At 36.7% G+C, this 17562-nt stretch overlaps 1 protein-coding gene across 3 annotated transcripts in view; it reads left to right on the forward strand.

Moving 5' to 3' along the window:
* The window catches only part of CUX1 (cut like homeobox 1), a 398353-nt gene that overhangs the window by 336189 nt on the left and 44602 nt on the right, over positions 1 to 17562 (forward strand). For 2 of the 3 annotated variants that reach the window (XM_077836868.1, XM_077836869.1), the window contains one exon: positions 3164 to 15112. The exons of the other annotated variant lie outside the window; for it this stretch is intronic. In XM_077836868.1, the coding sequence (XP_077692994.1) occupies positions 3164 to 3881 (718 nt within the window). In that variant the 3' untranslated portion in view covers positions 3882 to 15112. Of the gene's footprint in view, positions 1 to 3163; positions 15113 to 17562 lie in introns of those variants that run through there. 3 annotated transcript variants of the gene reach the window in all.

Genomic DNA, 17562 nt, shown 5'->3' on the forward strand with positions numbered 1-17562 from the left:
AAGACATGTACAATGAACTCAAGCACAATCCCCAGGATAGCCTCATATTTTGAATAACACTGAAGAATGTCTTCAGGGTGTGGTTGATTTAGTGGTATTCAACTTCCACTGATAGGTACTTTCTGTCCAGAATTTCCTAGCTGCTGGCACCAGTTCCTGTTTATTGTACAGACTTTGTCTCCTAGTTAATTTAGTGCTTTATTGACTTCCAGACCTAGTGTGTTGGGGATCAATTCCAGGGATTTACACATCCATCAAACAAGCCCATACTAAACAGAGCTGTGGCCAAATGTTCAATGAGCATGCTGTGATTCACTTTCTTAAGTGGAACTGTGGTATTTTAAATGACATTTCTTAGGTGGGCAGACACGAAGTTATCCGTTTCCTTCTCCTGACTCAGTGAGCACCGCAGGAGCAGTGTGCTTTGGATCACTGCCTATAAAGGGAGATTTATAAGAAGTAAATAAAGCCTAGTAATAAACATAAAATGCATAGATGTAATGTTAATAGCAAATTAATATTAGTACCTGTGGTCCCCGGTCCTGAAAAAAGCCATGTCAGCAATTACTGCCGAAGTACTGTACTGTCTCTGAAGCAAGTCAATAATGTCATTAGCTTCAAACACAAAGCAGACATTCCAGCGGTGTTCTGTTGCTAGTCTGTGTTCTTCCCAGTGTACATTAGTTCCTGCGAGAAATTTAAGTTTCTATTGAAAACTTGCCACAAACATGAAGAGGGTTTTTCATCTGTGACTTGAAAGACAAGGCAGCGCTTCATTAAAACCAGTGGTATTTTTCTTTTTGACAAAGTTTTCTCTAAATTGTTACTGTGTCTACGCTATTCCTGCGCTAAGGTTCTTTCTTCTTGTTATATAGGAACATGGGGTGTATCTTGCAGTATAAAGTACAGAGGTCATAAACAATTATATTAATCACAGTCGAATTACGATTATATAATTGATTTCGTTATCAAGGCTAAGTAAAATCCCAGGCCACCCATGATTTCATTTCCCTGTGTGATCCAGGACATTGGGAAACTCCTTATGAGAGGCTCAAATAAAATGACATGCACGTTGCTGGGTGATTTTTACACACTTCATGTTGTAGGAAGCACAAAGTTGAACATTAGGTAACTTTTACCCATATGTGGAGTGCATTAATTCCCTAGAAGTGCACTGCCTGTCATGTGACTATTAATGTTCTGAAATTAAATTTATAAATAAAAAATAAGGCAGAAGTCACATTGGGCTTATAGACTGAAAACCAGTCAGAAAGCTGCACTGCCCTAAAGTCGATTCAGAAGTATATTCTTACTTTTGATCAGGGTTTCCTGTTTGTAATAATTATTTTTTCTGGTTTTTGTTTAATTTTAGGCAAAGTCATGGCTAATTTTTAGGAGTAGAAATCAAAATGTTATTGGTGTTTATAAATTGTTTCCCCTCTAATTATATATTTAAAAAATCCCTTCTGAATTCCTGTGCCCTCATCAGAGAGGAATCTTTTTAGGTTCTTCAGGAACCCTTTGAAGCTTCATGCTCTCAGAAGTGAGATTCCAGTGAGAATGGGAGATCTTTATGAGCTTGTCTCTTGATCCCCTTTATAAACCACGTATGACCCTGTAAAATTGGAAATGTCAGCGTGTGCGTAACTTGGATTGAAGTTCTCCTAAAGCAACTGTTAGGGGGCTTATTCCTTCACCCACTTACTTCCCTGGTCCTTCTCGCATGAACAGAGAGCAACAATACCCGAATTCCAAAGGTGCAAACAATTCGATGTTTATTGGGGTGAACTTCCAGCAAGCATGATTCCAGTTTCCTTCCTTAGTATCCTCCTTCCCAGCTCTGACACCACAGAGCCTTACACCTGTGTCCCTGTTCCCATTCCTACCCTTAGCCAAACATGATTCCAACTTCCTTACTCCCATTCCCTGTTCCCATTTCCCCCTTTAGCAAAACATGATTCCAATTTTCTTACCCCCATTCCCTGCTCCCATTTCCCTCACCCACACCCACCCACTTCCTCCTTGACTACAGATTATATAGTAAAACTTGAGTTCTGCTTAGCTATACCTTAACCAATCATTTTCCTGAAATTTAACTAACCAATCCTAACATATTGTAACATGATTATGTAACCAATTATATCCCACCACCTTAATTAGTTTACACCCAGCAAAATTAATTATACAGCAGACAGGAACAATCACAGAACCAGACAGAGATTATACAGACAAACAATAGCAAAGTGGGAACTATAATGACAAGACAATACAGAAGTGAGGATTTCACATCCCAGCTATTGATAAGTGAGTTCTTGCCAGACAGGATGCTATCAAACTAAGTTTCCTTTTACATTTTCTAGGCACTTCCCTTTCTCTGGAGGTGACAGGAATACAATCCTGTCCTGATAGTGCCTAACAGCCCAATAGCACCTTATTTCAGTGTGACTAGTTTGGAATGTGAGGATGTGACTGTTTGCTTCCCAGCTTATGGCTGCCTCTGCTGCTTAGCCAAAGGCCTTAGCCTAAGAAGAGGGCCTCAGACTGTCACAGTAAGAGAAGGCCCTCACACCAGCAGACAGTGATTTTGATTCTTTCTTTTATACTTCTAGAACTAGCCAAGTGATAAGAATACACCTAAATTCTTAAAGTACAGGCCTTTGCAGACTGGCCTGAATATCTATATCCTAACAGCAACAAGTATTGTTTTAACTAAACTAGAAAATCTGTTTATGATTTAACACACTGTCATTCTAGAACAATTCTGTTACCTGTACGAAAGTTAAATTTACACTCTTTGCATAGAGTGTGAGGTAATTATTGAACTGAACAGTCGGAAGGAATCAGATCTACAACAATTATATATGCAGTGGTGTTGTAGCCGTGTTGGTTCCAGGATATTAGAGAGACAGAGTGAGTGAGGTAATATCTTTTATTGGATCAACTTCTCTTTAAATCTCTTAAATTTTGGCATGTTGTGAGTATTACCCAAAGTAAAAATGGGGTGCAAATCAAAACCCAGATCCAGACATCCCCTTTCTCTTCCTGTTGCACTTTGGGAGAGTTTCTATATGGATATGGACTTTGTAAGTTGGACCATATTACTGTGGTCTATGATTATGAATGGCTAGCACCAAATTTATCGTTCTGTTATTGTGTCTTCTAGATCTCGCATCCGTCGAGAGCTGTTCATTGAAGAAATCCAAGCAGGAAGTCAGAGCCAGGCTGGATCAAGTGACTCTCCTTCAGCCAGAAGCAGCAGGGCGGTTCACAGCTCTGAGGGAGACAGTTGTGATGGTGTGGACACAGAAGGCCCACCTGAAGGAAAGCAAAGTGGTCTGGAGGCGGACGAGTACAGCAATGCAACCACAAAGTCTCAGGGAGGGCAAGCAGAGTTGGCTTTTGAAGCGGGGGAAGAGGTACCACAAGATGCCAGAACATCAGAGAAAACAGAGTCTTTCCATTTGGGAATGGAGAGCCTGGAGGATACTGATGATGAGGGTAGGCTCAAAGCACCACGTCAGAGTTCTCCGCCAGGGTCTCAAAGTTCAGGAGAAACTCTGGAGACAATGCCAAACTCTGCTACAGAAGAGGATGCCTCTACCTCAGCTGCCTCCACCTCAGTCCTTACAGGGGAGAGCTCCTTCAAGTCAAAAGAAAGTTCCGAGAAAATGTTGAGTGTGCCAAGTACAAGTTCCACATTGGCTGCAGGCTCACAGAAAGCCAACTCTATTCAGAGTTTATTCAGCTTTTCCGAGGCAGCAAGGTCCAAGAACACGCGGGACAACACCTTGAGGAAAAAGAAAGCAGCAAACTTGAACAACATAATACACCGTTTAGAGAAGGCCGCTAGTCGAGAAGAGCCCGTCGAATGGGAGTTTTGAGATTAAACTCACCCAACTCTAGAGAGCTGGGAAAGTTAAACTGGACCTCTACTGGTTTTATTGTGTTGCGCACTTACCGCCCTGCAGGCCACAGGGCAAAAACGCCATAGGCCAAGGTGCATATAGAAAACAAAAGGAGCGTTAAGCCCAATTTATGTTTGTGTTTTCAAGGAAGAAAACTGAAATGTGTGGTCAAGCTTTTTTGTACCCTGAAGTGTTTTTATTAATGCCCTAAGTGATTTCCACAATTTCTGGAATAACTCATACAGCTTTGCCTTGTGCCCTCCTCTTTGGTGTGGGCTTTAAAAAAACAAAAACATAAAAAAAAAAAAAATCAAACCCACATATTTAAAGGGGGCTTTTTATCTGCCATCTAATGGCTACAGAGCGATAATACACTATTATCTTCTTAAACCAGGAAAAAAGGGGAGATTTTTCAAAAAGGAAAAATAAAAAGTTTTTTGTAGCTGTTCAGTTGCCACTAAGAGATTGCACAGTCAACCGACTCTAAACACACTAGTTTGGATTCCTAAATATTTTCAAGAAAAGAAAAGAATCGTGTTGTTTGAAACTTTGAATTAAAAAAAAACACATTTACTCCACATATTTTTTAACAAAACAAAAAAAGTCACATCAGGAAAATATCTTAATTTGTGGTAGCTGACTTAGTGTTTTCTTGTAAGTGAAATAGAATATTGACACGTAGTGCACATTGTTTCATAGCTTTAACTGATTCTGGTCTTTTGCAGACCAGAATTTGTTTAATACACTCCATTTTAGGCCAAATCAGGACAAAAAAAAAATCTGAATCTAGGTATTTTATAATCTGCTTTTTAACCTCTAACCACAGAGCACGCTGATCAGACCTCATATCCAGGAGGTTTAGGAGACAACTTAGAATAGCATGTACTTGATCATTTCATTTGAATTGTGGTATATCTAGTACCTTTTTGTTAAAGAAAGAGAAATGAAAAAAGTTGGCCAGTAACATTTCAGCCTGCAGCTCTGGGGACATATTTTACAACCTGTAGCATTCAACTAACCTGAAATCAGTTAAAGTTTCATTTACATGTGTAACAGATGTCACACACCACGAAGAAGGAATTGGGCCTGCCTCAGATGAAGAGATGTCTTCCTCCAATAGGTAGCCATTTACTGACTCTCTTCCCACCACAAGCACTGATTTAAATGTTTTAGTTTGTGGGAAGTTTGTTTGTGTAGAAAAAGAATACGTTGCAGGTATCAGATGGGCTGTGACCAAGATGTAAATAGCCCAAACTCCAAACCAAAATATTCATGCTCTTGAATCCCAGTCCAGACTATTCCGCCCTTCAGATTATTTTATGCACAGCGTAAAACTTTTGATCAAAGTACAAATCAAATTCTCACTTGTCTCTGACTCCTCCTGTTGTCTATATGTATATGCGTGAGCATAGAGGTGTGTGGAAGGATGTGTGTGCGTGAGTGTGTGCGTGCAATTTTATACGTCTGTGTATTTTCTTATGTACTTGTGCACACATAGAGTGCATTACTGCCACCTTTTTTCAATAAGCTGTTTTATCAGTTATGGCTTCTACAAGTTTGCTAATTTAGACTCCTTTATTGCCATATCTTTAAAACTAACAATAGATGATTTCGGTATATATATATATATTTTTTTTTTGCTTATTTATAGGTGCTGTATTTTATTATCTGATTGTTAGGAAGGGATGAAAGGGGGCAAATATTCTTTAGAGGGATAGACTGCCGGCAGTATTGGGTATAATTTACAAGATGTAGTTGTCATACTGTATATTATTGATTGAAGACTTTTTGACCGTATTGTGTATCATTGAAACCTTTGTCTTAGGTCAGCATCTTTTGATGACACTTTAATGGTGCATTCATTACTTTTTAAGTTTAATTAATATTACTTTTTTGATTTTGGGGGGTGGGGAGAGGAGTTCCAATTTTAAAGGTATGCTCCCAATATTACACCTCAGTGTGCTTGTATTAATTAACTAGTAGGACTTTGACTGTACGATGTGAACCCACATTTCTTGCATGATGTTTTAGAAATTATGTATTTCATTTACAGTCTCAACGTGCAACAGCAGCACTTAGTTCAAGTTTTCACAAATTAAGAGTCACTACACTTTAAAAAAAAAAAATAGCCTTTTCATGAACACGAAAAGAAGGCTCTAGGAGGCTGAAAGGCAGAGATTTATTTAACTGTTTTTACTGTTACAGTCATTTCAAATTACCTGCTTGGGTAACCAGAGATTTAGCTTGTGGTGCACAACTCAAATTTGATAAACAGAGACAGCAACTGGCCCTTTCTGTGGTGAGCGAAGACAAAATTTGGAACATGTGATCGCACCATCTAGAATCACTGTGACTTCTTTATAGGGACATAAAGTTTGGCTGAGAAAACTTCGAGCAAACGACATGGTAAATCAAAACATTACCATTAGAAATCTTCTGTTCACCACAGTGTCTCCTTACAAGCAAATGTTTTGATTTGATTTATAAAATACAACTCTGTTTATGAATGTGTGTTCCATTCAAATATATGTACCTGAACATGAGTAATAACAAAATATAAACATCTTCAGTTCAGCCAAGAGACAGAACTTCTAATTTTCTTATATTTTCTTGATATTTTCTTACATTCTAACTTAATCAGTTTCCTTTGTTTACTTTAGAACAATATATTTACCATGCGTTGCCACCCTCTGTTTCTATCAGGTTGAGATCTGGGTGCTTGATGCAGTCAAGTGATTAAATTTTGCTTGCTTGTAGGGTGTTTTTTTTTCTTCTATTTATTATTTTGCTTAATTAAGGTCCCCAGACCTTTTGTGGAATAAGTGTGTGTCTTTATTGCATTCAATAATGCTTACTGAGAGCTGTCACTGAAAGCAAAATTTTATTTACAGCATGAACCCAAATGCAGCATTAAGGGTTAATCTCTCTTCTTGATAAGCAATACTTAAGTGCCTTCAAAAGTATCCTTTTTGTTCTTTCGTTTTGTAGTTTTCAGGTTTCTGCTAATTACATTAGAGGAGCCAAACACTCAAAAGTGTCTGCTTATTTTTGTTAATGCTATGTCAGTTTTCAAAAAGCGTATTTGTAGCTCTCTTGTAGAGGATGTGTTTCCTTTATAACACTAACAGTTAATTGTAAACTCCATTATACCACTTACAATGCATAGAATTTTGTTGAATGAAGACAGCATTCATAAGTCACCCCATTCTGCCAAGGGTTGTCATCAGTATTTATTATAAAATTAGTCAGATAAAATGCTCTTGGTATTTCCTATATTTTGGCACTTTATTAATGCTTTAGTTCCTTTTGTCATTTCATGCATAATGTCATAGGTAAAAAGTATGTATAACTATTAGAATGCCATTGGGATGACTCCAGACTTCCAATTAGGAATCACGTTACAGTTCTTTGTCAGATACCTTACCTTACTCTCCTGTTTGGAGATTTTTTTCCTTACTAGTTTTCCAAATTGGCAAGACCTCCCTGGTTGAAAAAGGGTTAAATTGCATCTGTGGTGAATGATTTTTAGCTATATTTCTTCATGCTAATGAAGTATGTTTGAAATTAATGTTGTTAGGAAAATTAGTATTACACTCCTAGTCTTCATTACTTGATAAAGAGCTACTGGAGAAGTAATGTAAAAAGAGTTGGACTCTTCAATGCTTTTCAGTCATTGATTAGTTGAGAGTAACAAAGGTGAAAGGTTGTTTAAGGTGCTGCATGTTCAACATGTGGGGCTGTTCTCTATGCATAGTTGTTTTATAGAGTTAAAAAGACTGAAAAGCGAGCACTTGCTGAAGGCATGCTGTTTAGTACTTTTCCAGATAGATGAACATGCATATATGTCTCTAGCATTACAGGTTTTCTGCAGACTGTTTCCATTTTTATGTTCTTTAAAAGTATTTTTTAAAAATCTTTGTTTCTGTTTACAGTTCAGACTTTCTCTAAAGCAATGGAGGGATAGGCCTCAGGCTGTTTTAACCAATATTTTTATACTTCAGGTAAAATTCTGTCATTTTTATCTCTGGATGGGTAGTGCAAAAAGGAGAGGACAATACTGAGATTTAACTAAGTGTGATGGTCTCTTTTATTATTGTGTTAATGGAGAGCGGATGAAGCATGACTGTTGATTATAATTGTTCCATTTTTATAAATACAATTTCCTTTATCCATGGAATCACAAGATTTTCTTACTGATAACAAAACCCTTTTTCTTTTGTTAGAGTAGCTATTGAATGCCATGGAACTCAATCATTTTAGTTTAGCTTGCACTCCTGCAAAATTTATAAATAGACTTTGTGGGTAGAGTCACTCCTTAAGGAGCCTTGCATTGGTGTGTTCTATCCATATCATCTGTCAAATGAGCTGTTTAATAATAAGCTCTTTACTAGAATAAGATATCTCTAAAAGTAAAAATCGCATGCCTTTCTCATTAGCTAAGAGGTTTTTGCATTAATTTTTCACGTAACCTTCATGTGGGGACGCTACAGAGAAGGGGTTAATGAACACTACAGAATTCTATGCAATATTCTCTAGTCCTCATTATTTTAAAATATTACCATTTTGCTATCTTTTAAAAGTGAAAACAGCGATCTAGAGGAAAAGTGCGTCATCCCAGTGTTAGCTCAAGTGAAATTATAATGCTGATTAATTTAAATAAATTAGAGTTAGGGGAAAATCTGACAGAATAATGTGATAAATATGATAAAAAAAAAAATAGCAGTCCCCACTAGCAATGCTGCAGTCCAGGGTCTGTCAGTTTCCATCTTAAAATCCCTAATTTCAAGGGTTTTAGAACTCTGCTATAAAATGAAAAAAATTGCTCTTGGCAAGAACTTGGTAGTTTAGAAATGGAAAAACATTTTGACCATATTTAAATTATAAAAATACCAAAAAAGTAATTGGTTTCAGATGCATTTTTGCACTTAAATCCAAAACAGCTTCCTCATTTAAACTGAAATGTCATTAGTAATACGGACTAATGCCTTTAGCGGGGTTGCTAAGAAATCAATAGTGTTATGTAGCAAAGTGATTCGTTGCAAATACAATAAATAAATACATTCATAAAGATTTTTGACATGCAGATGGAGGGTCCATTTGTTCCTTCTCTTTTCTATCTTTGCTTTTCTTTTAAGCAAGTGAGTTCTTTAAATCATCTCTCTTGCTTATATTACAGCCCAGGTATATCTCTATGTATACTGGGTCTTAAAATCACTCCATATACGGTACTTGAGTTCCATAGGTTCTAATTCTGAGGATTTCGTGGAGATCGTAAGAGAGAGAGAGAGGAACAAGAGGTGTCACTTGGTCTAAGGCCTAATCTTTTGTCCATTGAAGTCAATGGAAAGTCTTTCCTTTGACTTCATTATTTGTTCAGCCCCTAACAAGACAGGCTGCTTATATCTGATCTCCCACAGTTAACTTATACAGACATAACAAGTGTAAAACACAGCATTCAGTTTAATTTACTATTATGCTAGGCCTTCCAGTTTCCATGGCACTTTCTGTGGTCCCTCTAGCCAAGCACTAACATGTTTTCCTCCATGTCATACATATAATCAAACAGTTTTAAATTAAAGAGCCTGTAAAAAATTCTGTATAAATACAAGATTTTCAAAAAGTACCAAACAACTTAAAATATAACTCCAAATTACTTTAAATAATGAAAATAAACATGAACCTGGGAGAGCAGGGTTCCATTCTTGGCTCCGTCATTGGGGTGACCATGGCCAAGTCACTGCCTCTCTGTGCCTCAGTTTCCCCATCAGTAAAATGGGGATCGTGATACTGACCTCTTTTGTAAAGTGCTTTGAGATCTATGGATGAAAAGTACTATATAAGAGTTTGGTATGTATTATTCATCAAAAATTGTTTTATTTTCCTTCCCTATTCATTTTTATGGCTTTAATATAGTTAATATTGAATAAACCATGTATTAAATATATGTAACAATAGACTTTAAGAAAAATAAATCCATTGTTACCATATGTATCCAGGTACTTACTTTTATGGCCTTTATCACCCCAGTATCTGAGCTGCTAAATTTTGTGTGTAATGCAATATGCCATATCCTATTAATATACAATGATTAAAAGACCCTCCTTTGGGGAGGGTCAACTATAGGCTCCTGTAGTCCTTAAAAACCCAGTTAAGCCCTGAAAATATATCTTAAGTGGTGCTTTGGTTTTGTGATGACCCTCAGCACAGTGATGAATTTCACCTTGTTCTTTGGCATATGTGAAATAAATTATTTGGTCTCAGGTCAGTTCCTCGTAGAGAAGTGTTCACATCCCAAAAATTAACCACACAACTTTTTACTAATTGGTACCCTTATTAGCATCCTCTGTAAAGGCCAAGAATTGATTGGCCATGGAGACTAAACACCCTTCTCGCCCCTTCTATGTCAGGCCCAAGGCACGCTGACGGAGAGGGGAAACCGTGCACTGCTGAACCTGTTGTGTGGGTAAAAAATGGACTTGAGTCACCAGGGTTGTCAGTTCATCACCATTCATGAGCATGTTCAGGCACAAAAATGTGTAGAAGAAACAATATCTACTTTAAAATTATACTCTGATTATTTAATCTTTTATTTTTTGACCGATGTTTGCCAAAGGACAAGTTTTGCCATCATACAAGCATGCAACTCTCATTGACTTTAGTCAAAATAATGCGTGTCCAAGAGCGCAATCTAGAGCTCTTTCTAGATTCTTTCTATTACTAAATCTGGTGACTTTGCTGTATCAGTTCAGTTTCTCTATTAAACTGAAACAGTCAAGTGAGCCCTGACCATATAAAAGTTAAATGACAAACAGTTATATTAGGAAACTACCATAAATACTAACTGCTGCCCCACTTCCCCCACTCCATCCATCAGAGGCATATCTATGGCTGTTCATTTTATTTTTGGAGATATTTGTACTACCAAGTAAAGTACTCATCCAAAGATCCACAGAAAGTGGAGAAGAATCCCAAGAATTTCCTGAAGTAATGGTGACAGGAGTTCTTTGCATAGTTACTGTGTAATTTTGTGGTAATGTTTGCAACAGCACAATCTTTCTATTGGTAACAATAATAATATGTTAATTGTGTTATCACCTTCTAGCTGTGCGGGTCAATAATATGCATTTTTTAAAGTTTTTAAACATGTGTACTTACACTATTCCTGTTTGGAAAAGTTCCTAAATATGTAGCATATTTACAATTTAGGCCTTAGTGGCTCAGTAAGGAATTGCTATAGTCTATCAGGTAAATTATATGCTTTGGGGCATGGGTGGATGGCAGGTTTAAAAATGTTATTTACATGCTAATGTGTATATTAATGCATAGAGTGCCATTTTCCCACTTGCTAGGCTAAATCCACGTTGCAAGAAAGTGACTGCAGGCTTTTGAGGGATCAGATTGTTTGGCCATGCAGGTTTAATTAACATGAAAAATAAAAAGTTCACATTTAGAATACACAAAAGTAATGTCAAGGGTCTGGCTGAAATGTACAAAAGCTAGATAATTTAGAACTAAAGATGAAATCACGTCCTAAACTCACCCTGTAACTGTGTGTAAATAAGTTTTGCTCTGAAATGGCTATCGGGAACCTCATGCACTAAGCACTCTTACATGTACAATATGAGCTGTTATGCCTACATACAGTATGGTCAGTTAAAGGGAGCAGCATTCCCTCCTTTACAAAAATGATTTTTATTTTGCAAACTCTGTATATTGGTAGGTTTTAAAAAAGGAAGAATTTTTCAGTAAACTAAACCAAGTGACAAAACCAGCAGTTCACCTCTGGTGCCCTTGCAGGCTGAAAATTCTACTCCTGAGGTGTATCTAATTGAAATTGCATATTGTAAGTTCCTCACGGGACTTTGATTACTTTGAAGGAGCAATATATTTTTAAAAAACTAAGCATTTAACTGGCTTTATAAATCCAATCCTACATATGTGGGACTAAAAAAAAAAAATAGATCTCCATGTGTTATAAGAGTGGTACTCAGTCAGGGTTCACTCTGCATTTCTCTGGCTTTTGTTAGTTTCCATTAGACCCTTACTGCTATTTTAATGTATTATTTGTGTGTAAATTAATTAGCTTTAAAAAAAAAGTGTTTCCAAAGCACCTAGTTACCTCTGAATAGCGAGTATAATATATACAGTAAGTGTTCTAGGTAAACTAGCTTAAAGGAGGGCAGGTGAAGAATAAGCAACACGACTATATTGTGCTGTCGGGTGGGTTTTGTCTCTCCCCACTTTCCCCTCCATAAGAGGCTTCCATTCCTTTTTCATCCTCCCTGGGAATGAAGAAGGTCACAGATTTCCTGTTTGTTTGTTTGTTTGTTTGTTCTTTGCGGGGGGATGTTTTTAGATTATTTTGAAATGTTTTTAGTTTAAGCAATATTATCACACAATTTCCTAGCAGTGTTTAGCCTGTACGTCTTTCATAAAACGTGCTATTTATCAAACTCCCTGCAATCAGAAAGATACGGTGCCTTCTCTCTTCATCTCTTCCTCGAGAGTGACCTAGCACTCAGTGACCTAGACCTCAGCACACACAAAAGCCTACTTTTTATTTCCGAAAAAAAGACCAGTCAAGGCACATTTCCGTAGCCCTGGGTTACTGGTCCCTTTGATAAAGAGCACTCAATACTACCGTGCATTTAAAGCTTTGTGCAATAGAAGTTCTAGTTTTATATTTAGGAGCTAACACCCTGTACACCCAATGTAGGCAAATGTAAGCTTTACTCTAGGAGGATTCAGGTGACTGAAGAGTATATTCACAGTGGTAATATTTGCATGATGAAATTTTGGAATAAATAGTTCACCATTGTGCAACAATGTCTCTTACACTCATAACAAGAGTCTCTCAAAAATCATACTAATGGTCTCTCAGTGAGCATTTAAAAAACTTGATTGGTCAAGCACCCATGTGATCTCCAGCTATGGCTAACTTTTACCATGTTCTTACATAACTTTAAAATATGCACATATCGTGTTCATTTCAACTTCCTTAGCCATATCATCTTCAAATGGTGATACGCCATAAGGTCATTCCAGTCTAACTGGGACTAGTGAAGAATAGGGTTTTTGTCCTCTACATCACACTCCTACCTCCTCAGTCAGTACTAGCTAGCCTTTGTTTATTTCTAAAACTCACTCTTTACACAGCAACATATGTCTAATTATATAAAAGTTTTTCATCATTAGAACAAAACAAAATTCTGGTCTTTCCTATTTCTAGTGAGATTACTTTAAAATGCCTTTCAGAGATTTTTATATATACACAACAGAAGTATACATATCACTTTTTATTGCTTACATGGACATAGATGGTCCAGCACACCAAACTCATTCTATTCTGTTCTGTTTAGAAAAATTGACCTATTCTGGGAATTGGATGGGTTGGCATGAACTTGACTGATCAATACCCATATCAATATGTTGTGTTTTCTGGAGTAATCCACTTAAAAAGGACTCTGTATAAATGTCTACTAAATATTTGTATTTAAATATTAAAAACCATTTAGTATTGAGATTAAAAAGACTCAGTTGTGAGGGAAGAGACTCCGATATAAAGAGAGACAAAAAATACCCTAAGCCTCCTAGAGCCTCTATTAAGATTTCATGAAGATGCAATATCCCTTTGTCAAGGTACATTGCAAACTGCTCAAGAGTATTACTTTAAAACAAGAGAGACTGGGTTCCTACGATGTTCGTCTTTGTTGGCACGTGTTTTGATTTCTGCATTCATAACTATTTTTTCTTACACATGAAGTTGGTCAAAACAATCTTGTGCAGCAACAACTTTTCCTGGTATGAAATATGAAAATACTAGTTGTAAATTTGTATCTGTGCTGACAGAGTTGTTTGGTTTCTTTGCAATGTAGAAACACATTAAGACAAGCATTCTGTGGGTAGGTAACAGTTCGAGAGAGAGAGAGAGAGAGAGAGAGAGCTGCTTAAACAACAACTGAAATGTTGCTTTAGAAATAGCCCTGTTTATATGAGAGGGGAATGTGTCTGCTTGGGGGACAATGTCGAGGGCCATCAGTAAGCACTGAACCAGCACTGGCCCAGCAAAAAAGAGCCTTACAGAAGGCAAAGATGTAAGGAGCTGTGATTGTTGCATGGCGCATCACCTCTTCTGTGGATTGGAAGCAAACTTGCACTTTGCCTTTTTTTTGTTTTTTTTGTTTTGAGGACATCCCACTAAGAACATCAGATTAATTTTTCAGAAATAACATTTTTCCCAATGCCGTGACATTCTCCTTCTAGCAGAGGGGGGAAAAGGCCCTACATTAAACTATTAGGTAATTTCTGCTAAAGGTTTTCATTTCTATCAGAATAGTCTATGCATTTCTGTGTTGAAAGCTGTTTTCTGCTGTTCCTTTTAAGAAAACAGGCACTGTCTGTCCCACTCTCTGTAAATGCTCCAAGAATGTCAAGTGTGTGAATTTGGACGTTAAATCCAAAGTAAATTGAGACTAACTTGTTTGGGAGTGGGGGTGCTTTTGTTTTTTAAAATTGTTTCCCTCATGTCCCTTTTCATTTTTATTAAGAAATTAACTCTTTGCATTTGTGCAATAACTACTTGCCATGATAATGGGCAGACTTTTGAAATGAATGCCCTGACTACTAACACAGCACAAGATGAACTCAGACAGATAAAGTGGTGTACTTTTTCCTGAGAACTTTTTTGTTTTTAAATAATAAGCTCAGTTTTACCCCCGTGTATTGTGGTGTCTTACATTTTTAGCAGTATTTTATATTTTTTCTGTAACGCACTAAGTCTTAGACATTTTTAGAGCTTGTTTGTTATGTTCACAATCACAAATTTAAAAAAAAATCCTCACAAAGAACCAATTGACCAAAAAAGTGTCATTTTTTTTGTACAAGTAGCTTTGAGAAGCCCACGTTGTGTTGCTGTGACTCATCTTTTGTAACATTTTATTTCTTGGTATTTGTTTAAACATAAAAGTAAAAGTTTATGTGGCTGGCAATAGCAGGGAAGTACTCCCTCCGTCAGCAGAATGGCATTGTTTCTTCTGTCTTTGTTTGGTTAGCCATATAATGTTTGTTCTCAGCACTGTACAACGGTCCCTATATGATATGGAGAAGCAATATCACTGTATGAAACTCACATGATGTATTATTATTATTATTCACTAGCACCCTAGGTGTGATAATTGAAGTAAATATCTTTTATACAAACACAATAATGTGTGGGTTGTCTTTATTAAGGTGAGAGTCGAGATCTGACGGTCAAAGCAGCAAACATTTACGTTGGTGGTTTTGATCATTTTGCTAATCAGTAAGGGTTTGGGGGTTTTTTTGTTGGTAATTGACTTTCTAGCTTTGTATCTTGATTTCGCTGGAGAATCCGTTTTCAGTATCTTAAGTACTTTAAATGGCTAACTTTAGAATTTAGTCTATCTCCCATTAAATTCAGTATAAAGATTCCCATTTCAGTGGGAGTAGGATTGGATACTTAGGCAGCAAAGACTGGTTACGTTCTGAACTTGAGGAGAGAGATGAGGACCAAAATAGCATGTTAGATTTTTTTGTAAAATCATCGATTGTTGAGGTTACCAGTGACTTGTGATCAGAAGTGCTTACCATTCAAAAATATAGATGTGGCAGAACTTTGGCCAATATTTGGCTTGTATTTGACTATATTTTTAATGGATATTCATAAAGAAACTTGTTTTCTCTTGTCGTGCCTTAAAATGTTAGCAGGCTGTTTTTTCCTGTAAGTATATTGAGTGCTTCCTGCAAGTTTAGAATTGAAAATTTGGTATTAAAGTAGTTATTTAGATTCAACAATGAAATTCTTTTTGAAAAAACAGTAGAAATCTGTAGCTTGAAATGTCTTCAGATTCAGTTGTAATGCATGTTTGTTTCATACTCTTTTACCAGTCCTGTTGTGATGTATTCTTTAAATTGTGACTTTGAGGTCACTGAAATTATTGCAGGACTGGGACCTAACCATATAATGTCTCCTCCTCAGTATCCGTGTATAGGCCTGTCTCTTTAACATTTTTCCAGTCCTGCAATAAGAGAGTATATATCTCTTTTTTCAGGAACTATTGATTATTCAATGGAGTTCACACTGCATGAGAGGAGGAATTTTAAAGAGCTAAAACTGTAGATTTTGCACTGTACTGTCCCACATTGTTGAGCAATATTTGGTGGTATGAAGTTGTATAGATATTAACCAGCTTTTTCCATCCCTTCAGACTGTTCCAGAAATTCATCCTATAGGTTTATAGTCCGCTAAGTTACATTAGCAAAATAACTATTAAAGTTCAAAATGAAAAGCTTGTTCATTCTGTATCTTTGCCGTCTCTGGCTTTGCTTATATTTATTATCTCAGGAGAGGACATTTATCAAAATACAGTATTAATAATGTTCAATACATTTTATTTAACTTTCATTATTCTGTAACTGCATTTCTTTACCTATGACATGTCTGTGACAGTTTGTTTAGTAAGATGTAAAAATTATAGTTTTAAATAGAAATTTTAATAATATGTAATGACTGATCAAACGGTTGATTTCTAGGAGTATAATAGGATTGTCTCGTGTAATGTTACCTCAATCATTTTAATGTTAAAGTACCTACGCTTTAAAAGCAGTCTCACTCTGCTAGTTCATCTTCTGTATATATTTATAACTGTGCATGCTTTCAGGCGTACTGGGTTATGTTAACACCAAATATACTGGAAATGTACATGTAATTATGCAAGAGAAGTGTACCATTTTCAAAAACAGACAATTGCATCTGAACCTACACTGAGGAATTGGGGTTTCTTTTTCAGTGTAGCATGGAAACATTTTCCTGCTGTAAAATCAAATTATGCTCTTTGGCCCAAGTCCTCCTGAACTCTTTGCAGTTGAAGAAAATCACCTAAAACGGTGGGGTTCTGCATTAGTTAGGAGCAAGTCTCAGAAAGCTGAGAGGTGTGCAACCTGCTATTTCATGGAGTTACAAGAAAGAAATATGCATCCTATGTGCATCCCAGATCTTAATCTGAAGTGTTATGGGAAAGCCGAGACACCTGTCCCCAAAAAGAGAGGCGTGGAGTGTTAATGCCAACAGGCCCTTAGTGCTTGCTACTACAGCATTCCTATATGCCATTGTTGTTTTCATTTTAAATGGCTTCTTCTAGTGTCAGATGCTTTGATGATGCCCTGAGATTTTACAATGGAAATTATAGTGTCAAGCAGACAAGCCTTTACTGTTTTTATCAGGAGAAAGTTTGTTTCTAGTATCTAACATTTTCTTCATTCTCTATTATTTCTTTTTGTTGTAATAAAGGTGATGAACAAACTGTTTACATTAGAACATTATTTTACTGTATTAAACAGTTATTTCTTTATTGCTACAAGCTGGAAGAGATGCTACGAGGAAATTATGATGGTTTACTTGAACTTATTAGTTACCCATGTATGATCCTTTAAAAATCCTCCTTCATGAGAGAATTTCCTGCCTTACAGAGTGAATTCCATTGATTAACACTAAGTTCCTGGTTTTGGGGGGGGGACCCCTAAATCACCCATCCTTTTTAGGGTTCCAAATTCCATAGTTACAGCAGGTGTCATTTTTAAAAAAAAAAGTCAGGATTCTTTACTGCATGGTGTCTCGGATATCAGCATTTCCCCTGATAGC

The sequence above is a fragment of the Eretmochelys imbricata genome, chromosome 17 (genome assembly GCF_965152235.1).
Source record: "Eretmochelys imbricata isolate rEreImb1 chromosome 17, rEreImb1.hap1, whole genome shotgun sequence".
Classification (NCBI taxonomy): domain Eukaryota; kingdom Metazoa; phylum Chordata; order Testudines; family Cheloniidae; genus Eretmochelys; species Eretmochelys imbricata.